The sequence below is a fragment of the Polypterus senegalus genome, chromosome 8, assembly GCF_016835505.1.
Source record: "Polypterus senegalus isolate Bchr_013 chromosome 8, ASM1683550v1, whole genome shotgun sequence".
In the NCBI taxonomy this organism is placed as follows: domain Eukaryota; kingdom Metazoa; phylum Chordata; class Cladistia; order Polypteriformes; family Polypteridae; genus Polypterus; species Polypterus senegalus.
Window position 1 is genome coordinate 4,574,027 of NC_053161.1, and position 23,890 is coordinate 4,597,916.

The 23,890-nt window shown below is 38.4% G+C and overlaps 1 protein-coding gene across 1 annotated transcript in view; it reads left to right on the plus strand.

Moving 5' to 3' along the window:
• Nucleotides 1–23,890, plus strand: part of cfap54 (cilia and flagella associated protein 54) — a 199,772-nt gene that overhangs the window by 118,344 nt on the left and 57,538 nt on the right. The window contains exons 43-50 of the mRNA XM_039760566.1: nucleotides 331–418; nucleotides 573–743; nucleotides 3,843–3,909; nucleotides 7,081–7,281; nucleotides 7,380–7,466; nucleotides 7,880–7,999; nucleotides 8,153–8,206; nucleotides 15,122–15,272. Of these exons, the coding sequence (XP_039616500.1) occupies nucleotides 331–418; nucleotides 573–743; nucleotides 3,843–3,909; nucleotides 7,081–7,281; nucleotides 7,380–7,466; nucleotides 7,880–7,999; nucleotides 8,153–8,206; nucleotides 15,122–15,272 (939 nt within the window). The remainder of the gene's footprint in view (nucleotides 1–330; nucleotides 419–572; nucleotides 744–3,842; nucleotides 3,910–7,080; nucleotides 7,282–7,379; nucleotides 7,467–7,879; nucleotides 8,000–8,152; nucleotides 8,207–15,121; nucleotides 15,273–23,890) is intronic.

Consider the following 23,890-nt stretch of genomic DNA (forward strand, 5'->3'; position numbering starts at 1 on the left):
TCTTTCTTAAAAGTCTGTCGTATTTAAAAATACATGGTTCCTGCAGTGCATTTCACCTAATCTCTTTATGACTATTTCTTCATAATAAGTTCTCCCAAAAGTATGTACACTCTCTGTTGAATAGTTACACTATAAATGGAGAATAAATAGTGTGGCCTACTATCCAAACTGAACAGTTTAAGGCAGACTGTGGTACATTTGCAAAAGCAGGTATTAGGTAAGTTATAATATAACATAGACATGTTGATACTTGCAGAAGTTTCCACCGGTCTTCTGGTTCTAGCCTTTATTTTTTTTTTTTGCTGACCAATTTTATACTTCTAACTGCAGAGCTACTTGAAGCCAACAAATTGGACTCTTTGAAGGCCCAAGCACTGCATGAACTGGGAGACCTATATATGTACAAAGGAAGCAAAAAGTAAGCGCATGTACTTTCATCTGTTCATCTTCCGTGTTATGATTTTACATTACAATTCAAACACTGAAGAGCACCCTATTGGAAGCTTGGGTGTTAGAATTAATTTATGCTTTTTCCATTATTCTGTTAAATCTGTCTCCTTCTTGCTCTGCAGGGCTGCTCTAAACTGCTGGCGCCAGGCTCTGGACACAGTCATGAATCAGCCTGATTTCCTTAAGTCATGGGAGGAGAAGGCAGATAACTCAGACCACAGTGAGAGATTTCTGCATCAGGCTGGCATCTGGGGTTGCCTGCAAGGGGCACTTCTGACAGCAAAAATTGCCCAGTGAGTAATGAAAGGCAGCTAATGATGGACCCGGTATGAGCTGCTGACCATATTCTATTGCATAGATACCATATTGGGACTGTGGACCAGCTGACTTATGACAATTAGGACAGATGTGATCTGAAAGTTAATAATTTTTATAAAATTCCAGTATTTAAATAAGGAAGTACATAAATATATGCTTTAGTCATGTCTTATCCAAGGGTGATTCCTGCTTTTGGGCTCATGATAATATTCATAGTGAGCATATCACAAAACAATACAACATAGCATTTACACATTATTTGTTTTGTGCCTTCATACTGGAAGCAATCAACATGCTTAATTTTCCAGTTCTCATAATATTGCTTAGAATGCCATCTACTGTAGAAGCCAGTTAGTGGTGAAGAGCTTTGGACATTGGAAAGGTTCTATATATGTAAATGAAATGCATTATTATTATTATTATTATTATTGATAATGTATAGTAAAAAGAGAGGACATTGGCATTTTTTATTGAAACACACATTGGCATTGTAAATAGGTCTATGTTCAGTTCCCAGCCTAATCACCATCTGTGTGAAAAGTTCATGTTTTCCAGTGCCTGCAAGGTGTCCTTTGACTATTCCACTTTCCTCCCACATTACAGAGATGTGTGTTTCAGGTCAAATAGCAAGTGAATGTGTGTGTCTTGGAATGAATTAATGTACTGTTGCTTCAGTGACTCTTGTTTCTCACAATTTTCACATGGGTTAAGAAAGGTTACTTCATTACAGTTTTCCAATGTGACGCACAATGTAAATATTAGTAAAATACAATACCTATAGAAAGTATTCACCCCTTGGAATTTTCACATTTTATTATTATGCAACTTTGAAACACTGTCACCTTAATTAATCTTTTTTGACAAAGATCAATAAAAAAGACTTTAATGTTGAAGGGAAAACAGATCTCTACTAAGTGGTCTAAATTAGCTATAAAATATAAAACACAAAATAACCAATCATATAAGTATTCACTCCCTTCGAGTCAGTAGTAGATTCACCATTGACAGCCATGGCAGCCTTGAGTCTGTCATGGTGAAGTCTGTCTCCACTTTGCACATCTGGACACTGCAATCTCCATTCATGTTCATGAAACTGTCAAGCTCTGTCAAGTTGCATGAGGATTGTGAGTGAACAGCTCTTTCAAAGTTAGGATTCAAATTCTCAGTTGGATTGAAATCCTTAATCTGACTCGGCCCCTCCAGGACTTTAATATTGTTGTTTTAAAGCCACTCATGTGTAGGTTTGGCTTTATATTTGGGGTTGTTGTCTTGCTGGAAAACAAATGTTCGCTCAATGTGCAGCTTTCTATCAGATTACATCAGGTTTTCCTCTGGCATTTCCCTGTATTTTGCTGCATTTATTTTATTATTTACCCTCACTAGCCTTTCAGGGTGTGCTATAGGGGAGCATCCCCACAGAATGATGCTGCCACCACCATGCCTAATGGTGAAGATGGTGTGTTTTTGATAATGTGCAGCGTTCAAACATGGTGTTTATTCTGTTAGCAGATTATAGAATGTTCTTCCAACTGGCTTCAGAGTCCACATTTGCCTTCTAGGAAACTCTAGTTGTGATGTCATTTGTAGCTTGTAACAACTTCAGAGTTATCATCCATCTCTTCATGGCCTCTGTCACTATTTATCTTGCACAAACTCTCAGTTTTTGCAGATGGTCTACTCTGGGCAAATTTACAGCTCTCTCTTTCCATTTCTTAATGATTGATTTAACTGGACACCAAGGGATATTTATTGACTTGTGCTTTTGAATCAACTTTTAACACTTTGAACACGAAGGATGAATTAAGGTGTATCATGTGGGCAGCCATACATTTTTATTTCATGGCAACATCTTGTGAAAAATAATTTTATAAATAGTCTGTTGTAATGTTGTTGTGGAAAAGGTAAAAAGCTGCTGATGTTTTGTAACTACTAGACTGGTTGCAAGATAAATATTTTGATGATAATGACAGTCATCGAGATAGCAACAATCAAATGAATGATGTGGAACCTGCAGGCTTGGGAACGGATATGGATATCTGCCCAGATGGCATTTCTTCATCACAAGTAGTCTGACTTGTCACAACTGTGAGGACAGCACTGCATTTACATTAACAGAGTTACTGTTGATAATTAAACTGTTACTTTCTAATACATTTCTTTACATTATTACAAGTTTTAATAAAGTTAATTATTTATCATATACTGTATGCAATTACCTATACAGCAGTGTCCTGGTATAATGATCCAGTAGGCAATGTCTTAACAGAGTTGCTGGGGTATTCTTTTGTCTTCATTATGTGGGTTAGGTCATGACACTGACTCCCCACTATTTGGACCCTCCAGATACAGGGGTCTTTACTCTGCAATAAATATAAAGCACAAACTATTGATCACAAAGTATTCATATTTGTTTTTTTGTGTTTTGTTTTTTTTGTAGTTGATTTGGATCACTTAGCAGATATCTGTTTTCATTTTGACATTAAAGAATCTTTTATCTTTTGATCAATGTCAGTAGTAGTACTAGGGTGTTGTACCGTGTTAGAAGTTAAATAAAATCCTCTGTGATTCAATATTGTAAAATAATAATAAAATATGATACATCTAAGAGGGCAAATACTTTCTATAGACACAGTAACTTCCTGGATTTCGTCATTCAGGCATCAAATGTACTGCATATTTTAAAATTAAGTTTTATCATGCTTAAATTCATACCACAACTTGCAAAACAAAATTCAATCAAAAGTACAAAGATCAACATTCTTGAAAAATAACACTTAAAGTACTGGAATTAAATCCCGTATTTTCTAATTCTGCTTTACCACCAGGGCAGTGTCATTTGTATCTGATGTGTAGTGTGCTTCCTAAACTCTTTGCTAATTATAATACTTTTCTTATTTAAATGACGTCTAATTAATGAGAGGTTCCAAGAACTTTTAACTGTGAGCAACTTTAGTTTTCAATACCTTATTCCTCGGCAGCCCTGCTCAGGATTAAGAGAGTTTGAAAATGGTGTTGTATGGTATAAGTGCTTTAATCCAGACTTCTCTCCCCTTATTGCTTTCTTTTCTCCGTAGATACATTGTGACTTCCAATGTGAGCTTTCAAGTAGATTGCTGTATTTTGTCATCTATGCTCTTCAAGGTATGTGCTTTTCTGTGCATTGTAAAATAAACTTCTAGCATTTAAACGAAACTATTTTAATCACAAAGAGCAATCTGTCTTTGTAGTCCTTTTGTTGTTTTCATTCTGTAAACATAGTTGCTTGGTATATGCAAAATAAAATATAATTTGTTATGGATGGTAAGAAAATTTTGTATAGGTGAAAAGTTAAAAAATAATGAGTAGGAATGTATTTGTTAAGGAAATGTTAAGACACCCTTATGTGAGACTATGGTTTTTGAAATGCTCTTTTTGCCAGTGTAGAAAGAGAGAGATAATTTGTTTTGTACGTAATGCACAGAAAGGTAGTCCTCTGGGAACTCTGTAGCAAGTGAGAATGGTTGGAAGACAGGGATTAAGGCAGATTAGTTCCCCTGGGGTAATAGAGAGCAGCAGATAGACTCCAGAAGAGAATAATGGACTCCCACACATGCTCAATGAGACATATGATCCAGAGACTGCTAAATGCTCCTTGACTTAATTGTAAAAAAAAAACCCAGTTGTTAGATGCAGCTCCAAGGAAGCCCCACAATTTCCTAATCCTGATCTGGAATAAGAGAGGTGGGATCAAAGATGTATGTGATGAATCTTTATGTTGGCATTCAAAAGAGCTGTTTATTTCAGTTTTGGATTTCCTTACCATGTTTTATAAGGATATCGCCTTGGTGTCATCCTGGATGGGTTTTTATGGTATTTCTCAATGGCAGCTTCCATTTTATTTGTTGGAATGGAGTCTTTGTTAGCTATGTGGTCACACATCACAGTGGCACATGACTTCTCAGTATTGTCCTATATGAGAATGGAATGAGTTCTATGAGGAACTATGAGGACCATATGTTTGTTTATTTGAATTTTGCTTTGGTTTTGTGCCTTGAACTTAGATGATCAGGTTTTATTGTTACAATTTCCCTACCTTCTTCCTGTTTAAAAGACTATGTACTTCCCAGCTCCTTTTGCTACCTCGGTTTCCTCATCATCCAATCTGGTCACTTCCAAGATAAAACTCACTTCCTTGTGTGGTGTTCATAACATTGTAAAGCAGTATTATAACTTTGGGACTGTGAGTTTTGGCAAGGAATCAGTGAATGAATCACCCAACCATTATGTATGGGAGAAGGAGTAGCTAGAGTTTTCTTCAATTTTTGGTTGTATGAATTTATGTTTTCCCATCTTTTATGCATTGTGTTACTGACTCCATTGTTGCATCATGCATTTGGACTCTTACTAGCCTTAGCTCTAGGACAGAAAAGAACAGAGGTTATAACCAATCACACATTAAACAACCATGATCATCGGCATACAAAGGTCACATTATCGCTCTGGCTTCCGCTTTCATTAAAACTATTTACAGTGTGGTGAACGTGGCACAGAACCAGCACCCAACTTCATGGATTTTACAGCACTTACTGCCTATAATAGTATATTGTATTTAAAGTTCTGCACAGTGGCTTTGTCTGATTCTTTCATCTGGCGCGGGAGAATTGGCACTCCAACCAATAGATTCAGGGACTGTTTCTATCCGCAAGTTGTAAGGTTGCTGTGCAGTCAATCATAAGTGTGTATGTATATTGTGGTTATATGAGGCAGTAATAATGATAACTGAGGTCGATGGCATGATTGCAAACAGAAATGTCACCCTCTGGTGATCTAACAAAAAAATGCTGCCTATCAAGGCTTCTAGTAAGGTTTCTTATTAATTGTTTGAAGGAACTCTACTTCTCCTGCTCTCTCATCAACAAGTGAGTCATTTGCCCTCACTGGGCAGTTTCTCATTAATATGGAGGCAAACGCAGATAACACAGTTGCGGCATGCCCTCTCAGCCCATGGAGGTATTACATACCTGGGAAGGACCTGGATGGTGACCCTCTGATGCACATGCATGACTATATATATATATTGATATACAGTATATATATATGTATACTGTATATATATATATATATATATATATATATATATATATATATATATATATATATATATATAAATATACACACTAGGGTAGTGTGCCCCCCTGGTCGCCAATGGCGGACCAACCCCATCTCGATAGTTCATGTATATATTCCAAACCAGTCAAAACTCTGTTCAAAAACTATTGGAAATTGTCATCTATACATGATGAACGGTAATCTACTTGCTGAAGTATCATCAGTATCTAACTTAATACGCAGAAGGAATATGACTTCTCCTGCATGATCACCAGTCATGATTTTGTTGGCAATTGAATGTTTATGCAGTTTTATAATTTGTAAGCGTGTGCCATTACATAGGCTTTATTTGTCAACCGCTAACACACAACTGAACTACTGCTGTTCTTAGCAGAGCTGATTAGAACATTCAAACACATGCATATTCCTTCATATCACCACAATGTACATCTTTGAAATGTGTAAAGTAGACAAAGTTCCATGAGGAGTAATATGCAAATTCCACTCAGAGAGTATCAGTCCTATCAAAGAACTCACTAAGAATGTGAGTTAGCAGAGGCACTACTGTCCATCCGTCCAGCCATTCATTTTCAGACTTGTTTAATACAAAACAAGTTTATAATGGGCCAGAGCCTAATTTGGGTCAACAGTGGACACAACACAGGAACAAACTTTGTGTCGGACATCAGCTCCCAACATTTGTACAGTACTTGGTTAAAATACCTCTGGATTGTGTTCTGAAAAAAGGTGGCGATGACTTTAGCTTAAGCCAACAGTCAATTCCCTTGGTTAGGTGTTCCATTTAAGCCAAACTATTCTGTTCTAGCTAAGTGGTTGGAGTCAAACATTTTATTGGATGCAGATGGAATAGATTGTGTAGCTTAAGTGGTGGACAGCTCCCTCTGTCTTTCATTGAAGTGTTTTAACCATTTCAGACAGTGCCTTTCAATCACAATTTTATAAAAGGACATCATTCTTTTTCAAGTTATTCCTAATTTTTTAGCTCTGTCATAAGAAATAAACATGCCCTTTTCTACTGGGGTTGGTTTTAACCTCCCATTTCAGTATGTGACATATAATTGATCTAATGACCTTAAAAGGTTAATTTTCCCAACTATCCATTGTATTAGAAGAGTTGAAGTTTAATCTAGAATGCAGATAGAGTATGCAATGTGCTCTGTAAGGGAGTTTTGGAGTTTGATTTTACGTTTCTGATCCTCATAGGCCCTTCTGAGAAGTTCAATCCCCCACCCTAGGCCTGACTGGGCCTATTCTTACTACATGGTGGGTTATGGTTGGGATGTGCTGGAATTGATCCCAGGAGTGGACTTGTTCTCCGACCCATACAGAACAGATATTCGACGCACTGTGGGATGCCTTTCCTTTGTGATACATCGGCTTCATTCTGCTGGATACAACCTAATGGTAATGATCTGGAAATATTCAAAGTGATTCAGCAGTGAAAGCTAACCTGAAGATTTTTTCCCTGCTACTCCAATGTTCCAACACATTGCTTTTTTCAGGTTTTGCCTTTGTTGGTAATTCAGCACTATTTTGTGACTTCAGTGTGCCGTGATCCCCAGAAAAATGTGGAGAACAGGCTGTTGAAGGTACATCAGTAGAACCTCAATGAGATATTATAGGCATTTACTGAATATGAGCAACACCTTGTTCATTTTCTCCAAGGTTGCACATATCTAGCCTAAACCATACCAATATTTTCATAATGAGCACAGCCTTTCATAAGCATATGCATTCATAAGATTTCATTTTATTGAAATTATAGGTTTCCAAACTGCAATCGATAGTGAAGTAATGAGAAGTTTTACAACTGTAATTATGTTTAGTTATCTGAAGTCTAAATTATATTCAAAAGAAAGAAAGCTCTTGCTCCAGCTGATGAATTATACATATAATACTCGTGTGCATCTTTCATACATGTTCATTCCACTTTTCATTGTTTGTTCATTCAGATGTCCACTCTTTTCTACTCGAGTTCTCTTCTTTTCTGTTCCTTGCATAGGTTCAGGTTCTTACAGAGCTGCAGTTCTATTCGGAAGCAGCAAAAGAATTCTTAGGGGTGCTAAACGGAGATATGGTTCCACAACTCTGTGGAGGATTCTATGCCATTAGATGTTCATCAGTAAGTAGCTGAAGATCATTTTGACCCTGCATTTAATTTAAACTTAGGCAAAAATCATATTAATATAATAAATAAATCAGAATCTTTACCTGAAAATCTTTAAAAAGTTTACAATTATATTCTTCTTCTAACATTTTGTAATTTTGTACGCAGGCTAAGAAGACATTGGATACTGGTTGTTCTCTTCTTGATCCTGAAAACCTGCAGGTATGCCCTCCCAACATTTGGTAACTCCTTATCCTCAATATTAATATCTTGAGCAGATACATTTTCTAAACATTTTGTCATCTGTGAAATTGCTAAATAATGTTAGGACTGAACCATTCTTGATGGCAAAGAGATGCAAGTTTATCTTAACTCTATCAGTTCATTCCAATGTGTGGGCTTGTAAAAAATGTAAAAAAATGTAAATGTAAAAAAAAAAAACGCAGCTAGAATGCTGTAAAGTGGATTTTCCTCCATTCATCCATATATCCTAACTACAGGGTCACAGGGTCTGCTGGAGCCAATCCCAACCAACACAGGGTGCAAGGCAGAAAACAAACCCCGGGCAGGGCGCCATCCCACCACATGGCGAACACATACACACATACACCAAGCACACACTAGGGACAATTTAGGATTGCCAATGCACCAAACCTGCATGTCTTTGCACTGTGGGAGGAAACTGGAGCACCTGGAGGAAACCCACGCAGACACGGGGAGAACATGCAAACCCGAATCTTCTAACTGCAAGGCAGCAGCGCTACCCACTGCGCCACCATCTTTGTTGATTTCTTAAAATATTCCTCAGGGTGCACTTTGTCTTTGTGTATCCCTAAGCAGATATGTATGGAGGAATATTTTGGACATAATAAAATAAATAAATAAATGTGTAAATAAATAAAAGTACTGTGAAATGTGAGCATAAATAAATAAATGTGTCATGAAATGAGAGCCTAAATAAATAAATATGTCATGAAATAAAAGCATAAATAAATAAATGTGTCATGAAATACGACTTGAAATAACTTGACTGTCACTTTCACTCGTCAAAGTTGAGAGGGTGGGCCCTAACACGCCCTCTAGTTACTGATTGGTGAATCGTAGTACAAGAATTAATTCAAAAAATGCTTACTACTGCCGATGAAATGGATTCTGCCGAAGATATTATGTATTTCAGAGAGAGAATTGAAGATTTATCGGAAGAAATTACAATGTTGGCCCTTTTAGACCCCCGATATACAGTAGATTAAACTATTTTTGAAATTATCGAAGAACAGGTGGAACGGACTCTACTACACTCCAGTTCAGGTGACACAGTTCCCTGCTCTGGACTTCTATCCTTTGACATTCCAGCTGAGTCAATAGAACACCTTCTGTTACGCGGTTTAAAAGTACAACAGATTGCAGATCTATATGGTGTATCGGAGAAGACAATCACAAGGCGAATGAGCCAGTTTGATATACGGTAAGCTGCTTTGACATGGAATGCCCAAAGCAGCTCCAACTCATATTTTGAACGGAGTATTTGACCCTTGTTTTACGAGTATAAAGTCAGGTGCATATTCGCAGCTACTTTTTCAAACAACTCTACAGCTCTGATCACTGACAAAGTATTCGAAATATTTGCCAGAATCCATTTCATCGGCAGTAGTAAGCATTTTTCTAATTAATTTTTGTGCTATCGATTCACCAATCAGTAACTAGAGGACGTGTTACAGCCCACCCTTTCAACTTTGACGAGTGAAAGTGACAGTTTTATTTCAAGTCGTATTTCATCATGGTTTGCAAGAATGTTACGGACAAAATGAAATAAATAAATAAGCAACGAAAAACATATTTCTCATTTCATGATACATTTATTTATTAAGGCTTCATTTCATGATACATTTATTTATTTATGCTCTAATTTCATGACAAATTTATTTATTAATGCTTCATTTCATGCTACATTTATTTATTTATGCTCACATTTCACAATACTTTTATTTATTTGCGCATTTATTTATTTAATTTTGTCCGAAATAGTCCTCCATAGATATGCACCTTACAGTTCCATGGTTGTTTCACACTCCATAAATATTTAATCTTTTTTTATATTTGCTTCCTCTACTTGGTTAGCTTGATTGGCATGGCACCCATTAGAGCCAACTTTGCTCCTTATTAACATTCATCTCAAACTTTTGAAACTAGTTAGATCTTACAGGAAAACTCATATTTGTTCCTGAGATGACAGCAGCATTAAAATATTGGATGTATGGGTAAATTTTTCTTCGTCCAATCAGAGTGTTGATTGTTTAAGTTCCTTGAAATGTTTGCATAGTAGAGGGCATGTGACTATAAACAAATTACAGTTTACAGGCTGGATTAACTGCTGCAGTGTTTAAAGGTATTTTCCAAGTTAGGCTTATGGTAAGACTTAACGCCCTAGGCTTTAGTGTTTTGATATTTTGCCTGTATTTTTGGATTTTCTTCTTGTTGCTTAGTGTCTCATGAGTACACTTTCCTGTTTTTTATTGCCAGTGTTGTGTTATTTGCTTGTTTTTACTTTATCACTTTTCTATCTTATGGACATTGTGGTGTAGAACCCACACTGTACTTGGAACACAAGATAAAGGTTTGAAAAAGTAAGTTAATAACAAACAAAGCGATTACAGAAAGATGGGAGAAAGAAAAGGAGAAAAGAATACAAAAACAAAGTACAAAATAACAAAACTATGTGCCTGGGTTTTCTTATTTCTCTAACATTGCATTTAGATAATATAATAATATTTTCCTTCCTACCTCTCTGTGCACCTCAGCCCAAAAACGCTGGCCACCTCGTCAGATGAGCCCTTGTCTCTCCTATACTCCCAACTCCAAGTTCACTTGACTGAGGAGTTGTAGGCCTTTATAAAGTAATTCCTTCATAATGCCACTCCAACCCACAAAAAATAACTTCACCATCACTATCACCATCATTCCCACAGGGATTTCAGCAAACACTACACTCCCCAGAAGTCTCTGCAGTGAACCTTAAATAATGCAGAAGAAAAATACATTCCCTGGCAGGGTGAAATATAACAGCTTTAGATCTTACCTTCAGGGGCACACTTGAAATGTGTGGCATCCAGCAGTGAGTAAGGGTGTCCCTACCAGGGAGTGTACTACTGTGCACTTCCCTTTCTTTGTCTCTACTGTTGCAGCAATTAAATTATCATTTTGTTTTACCTGATTTTGTCATGGCTCTTCTTCCTCTTCTTGCTAGTTCCAGTCCTCACTACCTGTTTGGCTCTTGCTGCTAGTGAAGCACTGTGTGCATTGTTCTGCTTGCTATTCATACAGCCATTCTCACATCATAGAAGCTGAGGTTCAGGGATTGTTCTGAGTGAGCTACCTCCTCTTTATCAGCCTGTACAAAATGAAAAAGTAGAAGTGGAAAACACCAACAGTGAATTTCCTACTACACCAGGGCAACAAGCTCTGTCTTATTTTGGAGTTTTCCTGAATTTATTTACTGTAGTATCAGAAAAAAATGCCAGCCTTTGCAAACAGTTATTAAAATCAAGATGCTCAATCACATTACTTTGCAAAGTGTACAACAGATTATGTTTTTTTCATAATGGGGAAACTTGTCTAGTCAGTTTAAAATGTTTTTTGCATCTATAGTGATCACTAAGGGCACGCAAAACACTGAGCACAAGCAAGACACTTAGGGCACGCAAGACAGGGAGTGCAAGCAAGACAGAGCTCTGCCCGCCAACTCTAAGACCATGGGATACGCTCGACAGAGCCCCGTCCGGCAACTCTAACCCTCCTACCGCGTCATGGGATACGCACGACGGAGCCACGCACACCAACTGTAACCGTCCTCCCGAGTTCAGCGTCGCTCTCAAGGCATGCAACAGCTCACCACACACAGCCTCAGTCGCTTTCGTCTGTGCAAAAGTCCACATGCACCTCTGAGCCACGTTGACTTTACACTGCACGCAAGACAGAGAGTCACGATCGCCAACTCACAGAGCCCCGCCCGACAACTGTAACTAAGGGCAAGCAAGACAGAGCGTGCACACAACATAGAGAGCCACGCCCACCAAAGCCCGCCAGCCAACTCTAACTAAGGGCAAGCAAGTGTGAGTGAGGAGGGCCCCACCCCCCTCCCCGCAGCCCAATGAGTCTCTCTCGGATTCGCACAAATAAATTGGTACCGCAAGCAAACTGTGATACTTAGCGCAATGAGAAAGTCGCAAAATCAACAGAATGTTCAAGCAAATTATAGAAAAAAAGCTGATCTAAATCTGTTAAGTAGTTCTCTCGTGAAAAGCGAACAGACATACAAACGGGTGTAAAAAACTATAAGAAATTTCGCGCTTGGACCACAAATTTTTTAAAACCATTTCTTAGCGACCACCTATGGGCCAAGGGTAACCTACATTCCAAATTTCAAGTCCCAAGTCCTCATGGTTCGGGATATTTCGTGATGAGTGAGTCAGTGGTATTTGGCTTTTATATACACTCACCTAAAGGATTATTAGGAACACCTGTTCAATTTCTCATTAATGCAATTATCTAATCAACCAATCAATCAATCACATGGCAGTTGCTTCAATGCATTTAGGGGTGTGGTCCTGGTCAAGACAATCTCCTGAACTCCAAACTGAATGTCAGAATGGGAAAGAAAGGTGATTTAAGCAATTTTGAGCGTGGCATGGTTGTTGGTGCCAGAAGGACCGGTCTGAGTATTTCACAATCTGCTCAGTTACTGGGATTTTCACGCACAACCATTTCTAGGGTTTACAAAGAATGGTGTGAAAAGGGAAAAACATCCAGTATGCGGCAGTCCTGTGGGCGAAAATAACTTGTTGATGCTAGAGGTCAGAGGAGAATGGGCCGACTGATTCAAGCTGACAGAAGAGCAACTTTGACTGAAATAACCACTCGTTACAACCGAGGTATGCAGCAAAGCATTTGTGAAGCCACAACACGCACAACCTTGAGGCGGATGGGCTACAACAGCAGAAGACCCCACCGGGTACCACTCATCTCCACTACAAATAGGAAAAAGAGGCTACAATTTGCACAAGCTCACCAAAATTGGACAGTTGAAGACTGGAAAAATGTTGCCTGGTCTGATGAGTCTCGATTTCTGTTGAGACATTTAAATGGTAGAGTCAGAATTTGCCGTAAACAGAATGAGAACATGGATCCATCATGCCTTGTTACCACTGTGCAGGCTGGTGGTGGTGGTGTAATGGTGTGGGGGATGTTTTCTTGGCACACTTTAGGCCCCTTAGTGTCATTTGGGCATCGTTTAAATGCCACAGGCTACCTGAGCATTGTTTCTGACCATGTCCATTCCTTCATGACCACCATGTACCCATCCTCTGATGGCTACTTCCAGCAGGATAATGCACCATGTCACAAAGCTCGAATCATTTCAAATTGGTTTCTTGAACATGACAATGAGTTCACTGTACTAAAATGGCCCCCACAGTCACCAGATCTCAACCCAATAGAGCATCTTTGGGATGTGGTGGAACGGGAGCTTCGTGCCCTGGATGTGCATCCCACAAATCTCCATCAACTGCAAGATGCTATCCTATCAATATGGGCCAACATTTCTAAAGAATGCTTTCAGCACCTTGTTGAATCAATGCCACGTAGAATTAAGGCATTTCTGAAGGCGAAAGGGGGTCAAACACCGTATTAGTATGGTGTTCCTAATAATCTTTTAGGTGAGTGTATATAGATTAGAAAGAGTTGTTAATTCTTTTTCATTTTATTTCTGTGTCCAATCCTCACATTCAGATCCAATGCAAGCAGGTAGAGTTGCTATTGGACCTTGCCTAGCGGCTAGGAACCGTCTCCTAATATGAGTTAACGAATGACAATGCAGCAGTGTCAGTTGCCTTGTCTGAGTCGAGATACAGAATTAACCAAATGCTCATGGAAAGTCTAGTATTTGATTTTCTGGTTTTGACTTTTTTGCTTCTTTGTCTCAACTTGGCTTTCTTCATTGTGTTTGGCTTTTGTTCTTAAAGACCATTTTATTGGTGAAAGACTTTTGCAATTATATTCTGATTAGAATTATGGTTAAATAGATGTGTTTTTGTACTGTGAAAAGTTTATCTTTTGTTTTGGAGTTAATTTCTCTGCCTTCATGGAAAATAAATATTTTTTTATTTTGTTTGTGAAGTACACATGCATCTCACAGTCAGCTTCCTAAAATATCATGCCAGTGGAACATTTTTGCCAGTTAGCTTGAGAAAGAAGTCTGTCAGTCAGTTTCGTTACTAGTATGACCGAAGGAGATGCTTTTAAAATAAATTATTATTTACATTTCACCTGTCACCCTGCCTCCCCAACTAAAGTCTCTGTGGCATTCCAATTAAAATACAGTATAAATGTTGTGAGGTTGACATTGATACATTTCTTGGCTCTACTCTCAGTTTGAACATAAGTGAGGGGCTACTGGTGAGAGTTTGCATGTTTTCCCCATTATTGTGTTTTTCCTTCCATTATTCAGTGATAAGTTATTAAGTTAATTGATCCTTCTAAATTGGTCCACTATAACAGTGAGTAGCTGTGAATGTGTGTGATTTGCAGTGAACCGAGACTGAACCATAGATTGCTTTAATGTCATTCCTGGCTTAATGAGAACCAGATCAAGAAAAACTGAATAAAAGAACAAGAACGGGTGGTTGGATAGATGACAGACATAAATATTACTATAGCATATATTGGATTCCTTCTGATTTTCCAATATCCCATCATGGGCTGCTAAATGCCTTTGACCCTTGGTGCTGAGATTGGCTCATACCACAAGCAACCCTGGCCACAAAAATGTGAGTTTAGAAAATGAATGGATGGAATGGTCTGATGTATAGCTTTAAATATTCTAAAAGTATGAATTGCTTGTGTTTCTATCCATAAATTAAAAATTTAATTTAGACAGAGAGAAATCATTATTTTAAATGGCACATTTGTTCAGCCAGTTTACTATTTGCTTTTGTAATGAGATTAATGAACTCCCCTTGTACTCCTTGTGTAATGTAGTACCTTGTAAATAAGAAAAAATGGGTAGTCTTGTGCTGGGTTTGCTCAATGAAACTAGCATGAAATGGACAATGTGAACTGAATTATTTATCAATTATACTACAGGCTCTTGATGATCTAATGGAAAAACAAGCCTATCCAGAGACAGCTCTTGTTTATGGTCCTAGACTCATGCAACAGTTGGTCATAACCAAGACAAAGCTGCTAGTCTCACTGGCTGCAACAATCAACATGATCCCTGATGTCTCATTGCCAGGTACGACTTGGTCTGTTCATACTTTACTAAGTCATATGACAATGTTTGCAAATTCAATGTTTCTTTTGAAAGGATGAAGTTGGCATAGGTTTTTTTTCTTGAAAGATTTGTATTTTCCACAATCTACTCTACTCTAAGCCTAAAAGTGCAATGATTTTATGTCACGTTTTTTGTCCCACTTTAAATCAGGCTTATTTTAAAACCTACATATATGTGTTTGGTATCATTCATCTAATGTATCGAAACTTTAATGTGATGTTGTTAGATTTTCAGATTCTTCTCCCGTTTTTAAATTATAAGCTAAAATATCAAGAAGGTCGAGTTACGATGACCCATTGCATATCACTTTAGTTTTCACGATTTTTCCTGTTATTTAAATGAGTCATTTTTTTAAAAAAAGTTTTTTTTTCTATAAGAATGTTAAAACAACATTTATTTAGTCTCTTATAAATACCCTTCGAGCATAATGTACCTCAGTTAATTGGTAAGAGAGTAAATATTTTATTCTCATTTCATGATTTTTACTCCATTAAATAACAATTTTTCTTTTACATTTTTATAGAATTTCGTTTTGACTCCAATAAATAATAATTTTTCTTTTGTGCATTTACAGATATTGCTAATTTTCTGGCAGCAACTGGGGGTTGGGCGCCAAAGGCACCATGGGAGACTTAGCCCCCCTAGTCATTGTATAAAATAATTTGCCCCATAAACCATTTTTTTTAAGTGAAGACTTATTCATACATTTTAAAAAATGTGTCTCCCCCGTAGCTTACAATGGACACCAGAGTGTAACACCTTAAAACATATTGAATGCATCTAACTCTTTTTAAAACTAAAACAAATCCAGATATACAGCATAATCATTGAGAGAGCATTTGGTGTTGGAATCTCCACAGCCATACTCCAATTGTTGGAATGAAAAGATCAATGCAGTGCAGTTACAGTGGGCTGTTATTTTGTTACATGTGTACCAATAAAGATGCATTGAATTTTTCATTACAACAGATGGCGTGCCATAAATGTTAGCATTGCTGCACAGGTTCCTATACCTACAGTTTTTATTTTATTAACCTTAAAATCTTACCACAATAAGCAGGATACAATTCAATGATTTCAGAAATGAACATGTTGTAAAAGATAATCAACACTTAATACCCACCTCTTCCCAGTTCGGAGTGCTATTATATGCCAAAATCCCATTGTGTGATATTTCTTCATGTTCCTTGTTCCCAAATATATTAATAGAAATAAAACAGAGACAGAGGGTCAGCAGGCTGTTTATGGCACAAAATAAAGTAAAAATAATAAAACTTGTCATCAGTATATCAGTAATATGTCATGACATCATATATTGCAATATCTAACTGTATTGATGTTTCTTCCCACCTCGAAGCCAACATCTTACTGCACTAAGTTAAGAGCATTGATGGTTTTTTAATTGAAGTGCACACTTTCAGCTTTAATTATAGGGATTTAACAAAAATATTGTATGAGCTGTTAAGAAAAGACAGCTGTTTTTACACATTGTCCCCCTATTTTCTGAGGCTCAAAAGTATTTGAACAAAATAACACAATCATAACTGTAATGATCATTTTCAATATTTGGTTGAAAATCCTTTATAGTAAATGACAGCCTGAAGTACAGAACCCGTGGCCATCTCCAAGTGCTGAGTTTCCAATCTAGTGATGCTTTGCCAGGCCATTGCTGCAGCTGTCTTCAGTTGCTGATTGTTCGTTGGCCTTTCTGCCATTAGTTTTGACTACAACAACTGTAATACATGTCCAGTTGGGTGGTGGTCAGTTGAATGACTTGGACATTGAAGAATATTCTACTACTTTGCACTGAAAAGCACTTGGTTTGTGTTAACAGTATGTTTTGGCTCTTTTTCCATCTGTACTGTGAAGTGTTGTCCTATCTGTTTTGTACAATTTCGCTGAATCTGAGCAGACAGTATAGCCCTGTACTTTTCAGAAATTATCCAGCAACTTCTGCCAGCAATCATATCATCAATAAACACTAGTGACTGACTTCCATTCACAGCCATGCATGATCATGCCATAAAATTGCCTCCACCATGTTTCAAAGATGATGTGGTATGCATCGGATCAGAAACCATTTCTTTTCTCCATACTCTTCTCTTTCCAACATTCTGAGATATATATATATATATACATACATACATAATATATATATATATATATATATAATATATATATATATATATATATATATATATATATCTATACTAATAAAAGGCAAAGCCCTCACTCACTCACTGACTCACTCACTGACTCATCACTAATTCTCCAACTTCCCGTGTGGGTGGAAGGCTGAAATTTGGCAGGTTCATTCCTTACAGCTTCCTTACAAAAGTTGGGCAGGTTTTATATCGAAATTCTACGCGTAATGGTCATAACTGGAAGCTGTTTTTCTCCATTTACTGTAATGGAGATGAGCTTCAACGCCGTGGGGCGGAGTTTCGTGTGACATCATCACGCCTCCCACGTAATCACGCAGTACATAGAAAACCAGGAAGACCTCAAAAAAGCGCTCAAGAAAACATGCATTATATAATTGAGAAGGCAGCGAAACAATAAGAAGCGAGCGAGTGACATATACAACCATATTGATGAGTTCTGCTACTGAAACAAAGCACGATGTAAACCTACACTTTAAATTAAGTTCATAGACAGGCTGCGCTGGCGTTTGTAATTTAGTGCCTGCCCATATAAGGCCGTCCGTCAGCGGCAATCCAATAGCAAACTGCCACGGGTAAATATTCACGGGTGAAGGACTGTGCTTATGGAGAGGAAGATGAGATGGTCAGGGTGGTGTTTGACACAAACTTAGCGAAACTGCGAGAGAAAGTTTTAAGTGCCAGGACTAAGGTAACATTAAATAAAGCTATGGACATAGCACGAGATGGCACCAGCACAGCTGGGAACCTTCGATGCAAGTACACCGAGTGGCTCACGTGAACTGACGAGTGCACAGATAAAAGCAACAGTTCCAAAGAGCGCTGAACAAAACCGAATTACACAATTGAAAAGGCAGCAAAAATATGAAGCGCCTGATAAGCATATTCATAAATGCAGCTACTGTGGAAACAAAGCACACGGTGGAAAAAGTCAATGTCCCGCTAAAGGAAGACAGTGTAAAAAACCCGTGCATGCAGTGTGTCAGGTCTCAGATAAAGAAGAAGACGAGCTGTTTATTGATGCAGTAAGAAACGAATCGATGAATGAAACCTGTCATCTTTACAACGATTGACAAACACGGAATGTAACTTGAACACAACACATCCTACAAATACGAACCTGATTGAAAGAAATAATGATAATCAAATCCTTGATGACAGCAACACTCAGTAACACTCACAAAACAAATACTGTATATTGACAGTCATGTTACGTTATTTTTAAAATGTTCCCTTTTCTTTTCTACCTTTTTAACACACTACTTCTCCGCTGATACGCGGGTATATATATATGTATATATATATCCCGCTCTACATACTCGAATAATGGATACTTTATTCGCCATCAATGATTGTTTTGGTAAAGCCATACTCAGTGTATTCATTAGATGAACGGTAAAAAGTAAGAGCGAGGGAGGATGACTCATTGAGGCATGCAGGCTGTAGTGCGTCAACTCTATCTGAATTGCGCGATCACATTTGAAAAATATATCTTTTCAAGTTCTATTTAGTCCATATGTGTCAAACTCAAGGGCAGGGCCACATCCGCCCGGTGTGTAATTATATCCGCCCGAGATCATTTTATATACTGTATTATTGTTATTAAAGCCCGGTATATGAAGCGCTGGTAACACAATAAACTACAGATCCCATAATGCAGCGCTTCAGCTGCCTTGCCGAACACTTACCGCTTACTAGAGTTATTGTGCACTGAGTTTGCACGGCGCTTTGGTGACTTTGAAGAACAAAAAAAGTCCGTCTACATGCGGCTCGAACCTTGTGCATGTTTGGTAGCACATATCTGTGTGAGAAGCTCTTCTCAGTGATAAAGACTAACAAAACAGCACACAGGAGTCGCTTCACTGATGAGCACCTGCAATCCATCCTGAGAATCTCCACAACACAGAACCTCACACCAAACAGAAACGAACTTGTGGCCAAAAAGATGCCAGGCGTCCAGCTCTAAAATGACATATGAGCAAAGACAACTGAATGATTTGATTTGTTATTGCACGTAAGAGCGGGAGTCAACCGTTTTAACAAACAGCGTATTGCACTGATCTGAAATAGCTGTGTGTGTATATATGTAGATATGTATGTATATGTATATATATGTTTATATATGTGTGTGTGTATGTATGTATATATATATATGTATTTGTGTGTTTATGTGTGTGTGTGTAAATATATATATATATATATATATATATATGACAACAACACTCATCACTCACAACAGTGACAAAACAATTACATTGACAATCAGGTTACGTTATTTTCAAAATGTTTCCTTTTCTTTTCATTGCTTCTTTAACACACATATACTAGCGCGGGTATTTTGCTAGTATATATATATATACATACATACATACATACATAAATATATATATATATATATATATATATATATATATATATATATATATATATATATATATATATATATATAGTAATGGATGGCGCCATTTATCCCGCCAATACCCCAAGCCGCCAGGTGGAGCCCTCCTTGCAGCGTGGAGGTCCCCAGAAGACCAGCAGGGCATCATGGACATTGGAGTTTTTATGCAAAGCCCTGCTGGATGCCGTGGGGGCCACAGGAGGGAGCTGCAGGGAGGACCGAGGGCTTCTTCGTGCCCTGTGACTTCGTGCCCTGTGGTTGAAGAAAGGGACTATTTACCCTGACCCGGAAGGGAAAAGGACTTGTGGACTATTGGGCAGAAACACTTCCTGGTCAGGGATTATAAAAGGACTAAGGGAACTCCCAGACAACCAGCTGAGCTGGGTAGAAGGGTGGCAACGCGTCTGGGAGCTGGAGGACTTGTTTATTATTGTGGTTTATTGTAATTTAATGAGTATTGTGGTGGAGAGTGTGCTTTGTGCACTGTGGCGACAAAATAAAGTCAACTTGAGGACTTTTACCTGGTGTCTGGAGTCGTGGACAGGGGTTCAAGGGAGCGAGGGCGCCCCCTATCGTTCACAGTGGCGTAGTCGCTTTGCTTGCCCTTCTTTTTTCCCATTTTGGACTTGGTTTTTTCGGGTTTTGGCGATGCTGTGGTGATTCCTGATTCCGCAGTCTTCTCGGGTTCGTTTCCCACAGAAATTTTTGATTCAGGTCCTCTGCAAACGACGCTAGAGTATCCTGCCGGCTACGCCACTGTGAACGATAGGGGGCGCCTCGCTCCCTTGAACCCCTGTCCACGACTCCAGACACCAGGTAAAAGTCCTCAAGTTGACTTTATTTTGTCGCCACAGTGCACAAAGCACACTCTCCACCACAATACTCATTAAATTACAATAAACCACAATAATAAACAAGTCCTCCAGCTCCCAGACGCGTTGCCACCCTTCCACCCAGCTCAGCTGGTTGTCTGGGAGTTCCCATAGTCCTTTTATAATCCCTGACCCGGAAGTGTTTCTGCCCAATAGTCCACAAGTCCTTTTCCCTTCCGGGTCAGGGTAAATAGTCCCTTTCTTCAACCCGGAAGTCCGTCGCTCTTCCTGTGACGAACCTCCGGGTCACAGGGCACGAAGAAGCCATCGGCCCTCCCTGCAGCTCCCTCCTATGGCCCCCACGGCATCCAGCAGGGCTTTGCATAAAAACTCCAATGTCCATGATGCCCTGCTGGTCTTCTGGGGACCTCCACGCTGCAAGGAGGGCTCCACCTGGCGGCTTGGGGGTATTGGCCGGGATAAATGGCCGGCCATCCATTACAATATATAGATCTTATTTTCCTTTATCCAAAGAAAATTGTTCCAGAACTGGACGGGCTTTTAAAAAATCTTTTCTGGCAAAGTCTAATCTGTCCTTCCTATGCTTGAGATTTACCAGTAGTTTCACTTTGTGATAAACCTTCTGTCTTTACTTTCATGAAGTCTCCCCTTGATTGTAGGCTTTGGCAATGATAGGTCTACCACCAGAGAGTGTTCTTGATGTGGCTAAATGTTTTGAAGGGGTTCTTCTTCACCAAGGACTGAATTCTGCAATCATCCAGCACAGTTGTCTTCTGTGGTTTTCCAGACCTTCTGGTGTTGCTGAGTTCACCAGTGTGTTCCTTCTTTTTAAGAATGTACCAAATGGTTGATTTGACCACTCCTGGTGTTTCTGCTGTCTCTCTGAAGGGTTTGTTTTGTTTTCTCAGCCTAATGATGGCCTTTTTTAATTGCACGGACAGCTCATTGGAACTCATATTGAGAGTTAACAGCAACAAGGAACTACTTAATAGTTTATAGTGAAATAAGGAGGGAACTGCTCCCATCTGGCTATGGAACAGCTTATCAGTCAAATGTCCAAATACGTATTAGCCCCTCTAAATGGTGGTGGGTGTTTTGGGGGGGCTGGGGGACTATGCAAAAAAATGGATGTCATTCCTAAATGGCTCATAAAATATTTTTGATAACCCCTTGAATGAAAGCAGAAAGTCTACACTTCAATCACATAATGGTATCTTTATTTCAAATCTATTGCTGTGATATACAGAGACAGAATTATGAAAATTGTGTCACTGTCCAAATACTTATGAAGCTGACTACTTTCTCTGTAATGACTCCTGGCATGCCCACTCTTTATTTAAGTCCACAGCAGCACGATTTTTCAGATTTTTGACTACTTGTTAAAATGCGCACCACTCCTTTTCTAGAAGTTCATGACTGCTTTGTTAAACCAGATTCAGGTCTTGGAGATGTTCATTATAACATGGCCCTAACACACCATTTATACAAGCTGTCCTCACCTGTTTTTAAAAAGGAACCTCATCTCAGCCTGGTAACCTTTGAGATTTAAACAATTGCTGGTCTGAGCCAGCGCTCAACTGTGGCTCATCACAGTCCAAGAGAAAGCAAACTCCCTACTTGGAATGAATGTGACTGATTGAATCTTTAAAGGTTCAACAACTTGAACAAATACAAATTGATCACAAAAGTTTAGACATGATCTGAGGTTTTGGGTAATCTCTTGAAATAGTTTTATTAAACAAAATTTGAACCACAAGTATTTGAACGGATTATTTTCATTTCCATGATTACTTTGTAATAATGAATGTAAAGATAAAAAAGGATAACTGGCTAAGAAAGAAAAGAGGAACAGCTCAAATGTTATTTAAAAGTATTAAAAACCTATTAGGTTCACAGCAAAAAGAGAGTAGAAAATACTCAGAGAATATAATTAGATTTTTTAAGTTGCATAAAAAAGTTATATTTTACTAGCTGTGTAAGCCCATGATTTAAAAAGCCCAGGGTCCTAGAAACTATTGAAATTGTCAGAAAAAAACCTGAAATGTAGAGATGTCAGTTAATTGAAAGGAACTTCTCTGGGCATCTCTCACCTAGGAGGGTTTGTTTTGCCGACATGCTCGTATCGCTCGTGCTTTAAGGGATACCGTTTTGCCAATATTAGCTGCTAAGTGACTTTGTCTTTCTTCTTAGGTTTCATTTTGCCAACATGCTAGCCTTGCTTGTGTATTAGTGGCGGGAGGAAAAGTAAAAGAGATACGTTTTGCCAAAGTTAGCAGTTAAGCAACTTTGTCTTTCTTCTGAGGTTTCGTTTCGACTGACGTTCTTGATTTGCTTGTGTTATTAGTGGCTAAGCAAGTTTACTGTTTTCTCAACTCCACCTCTCACTTCCGGGCCAGACAGACACACACTCTTCCATGCATAGACGTTTATATATAAGATAAATCACAATGTTTAGAATAAACTTCAGAGCACTTCTTTATATTATATGAAGTAATAGAACAGATCACGTGGACAGTAACATCTGTTAAAAGTACATATTCATCATACATAGAAAGACATGTCCATATCTACAAGATTAGCTTAAAATTACTGAGATTTTGAAAGAGGAGAAAGCCAAGAAGAACAACAATAAGAGAGAACTGCAAGACTGCAAGAAATATGTTGGTGTTTGAATGTATTAGTTTGTGATTGAATAAATGAAAGCCAACAACACAGTGTAATCAGAATATAAGTTTAATGTCACTGTGCTCTGTACAAAAATAATTTTAAAAATCCACACACATGTACAGGCCAGGCCAAAGTTAGCACACAGGGGCTCTCAGCATTTAGAATTTATGGGCCAAGCATAGGACAAGATAGACAAAGACAGCTGGAGGAATGTATAGTCAGCCTAAAGACAGGTGTATACTATTTTGTCCCATGTTAACAGTCAGCACAAAATCTTCTTTCCTTGTTTGGAAATGGACTATTTGCCGATGTGGGGTCCTTCACGTGGAGGAACCAGTATAAAAGACTTGAACAGTAGCCAAATACTTTGAAGCCGATGGACGGATGGGTGATATCGTCATCAGTCCTGAAAACCCTTCCAGTGCAGCGACGAAAAATGGCAGACTGTATAGATCAAGATCCCACCTTGATACTGTCTTGCTATGGCTTCCCGTCTGTAATTTCGTGTAAATCGTCAGT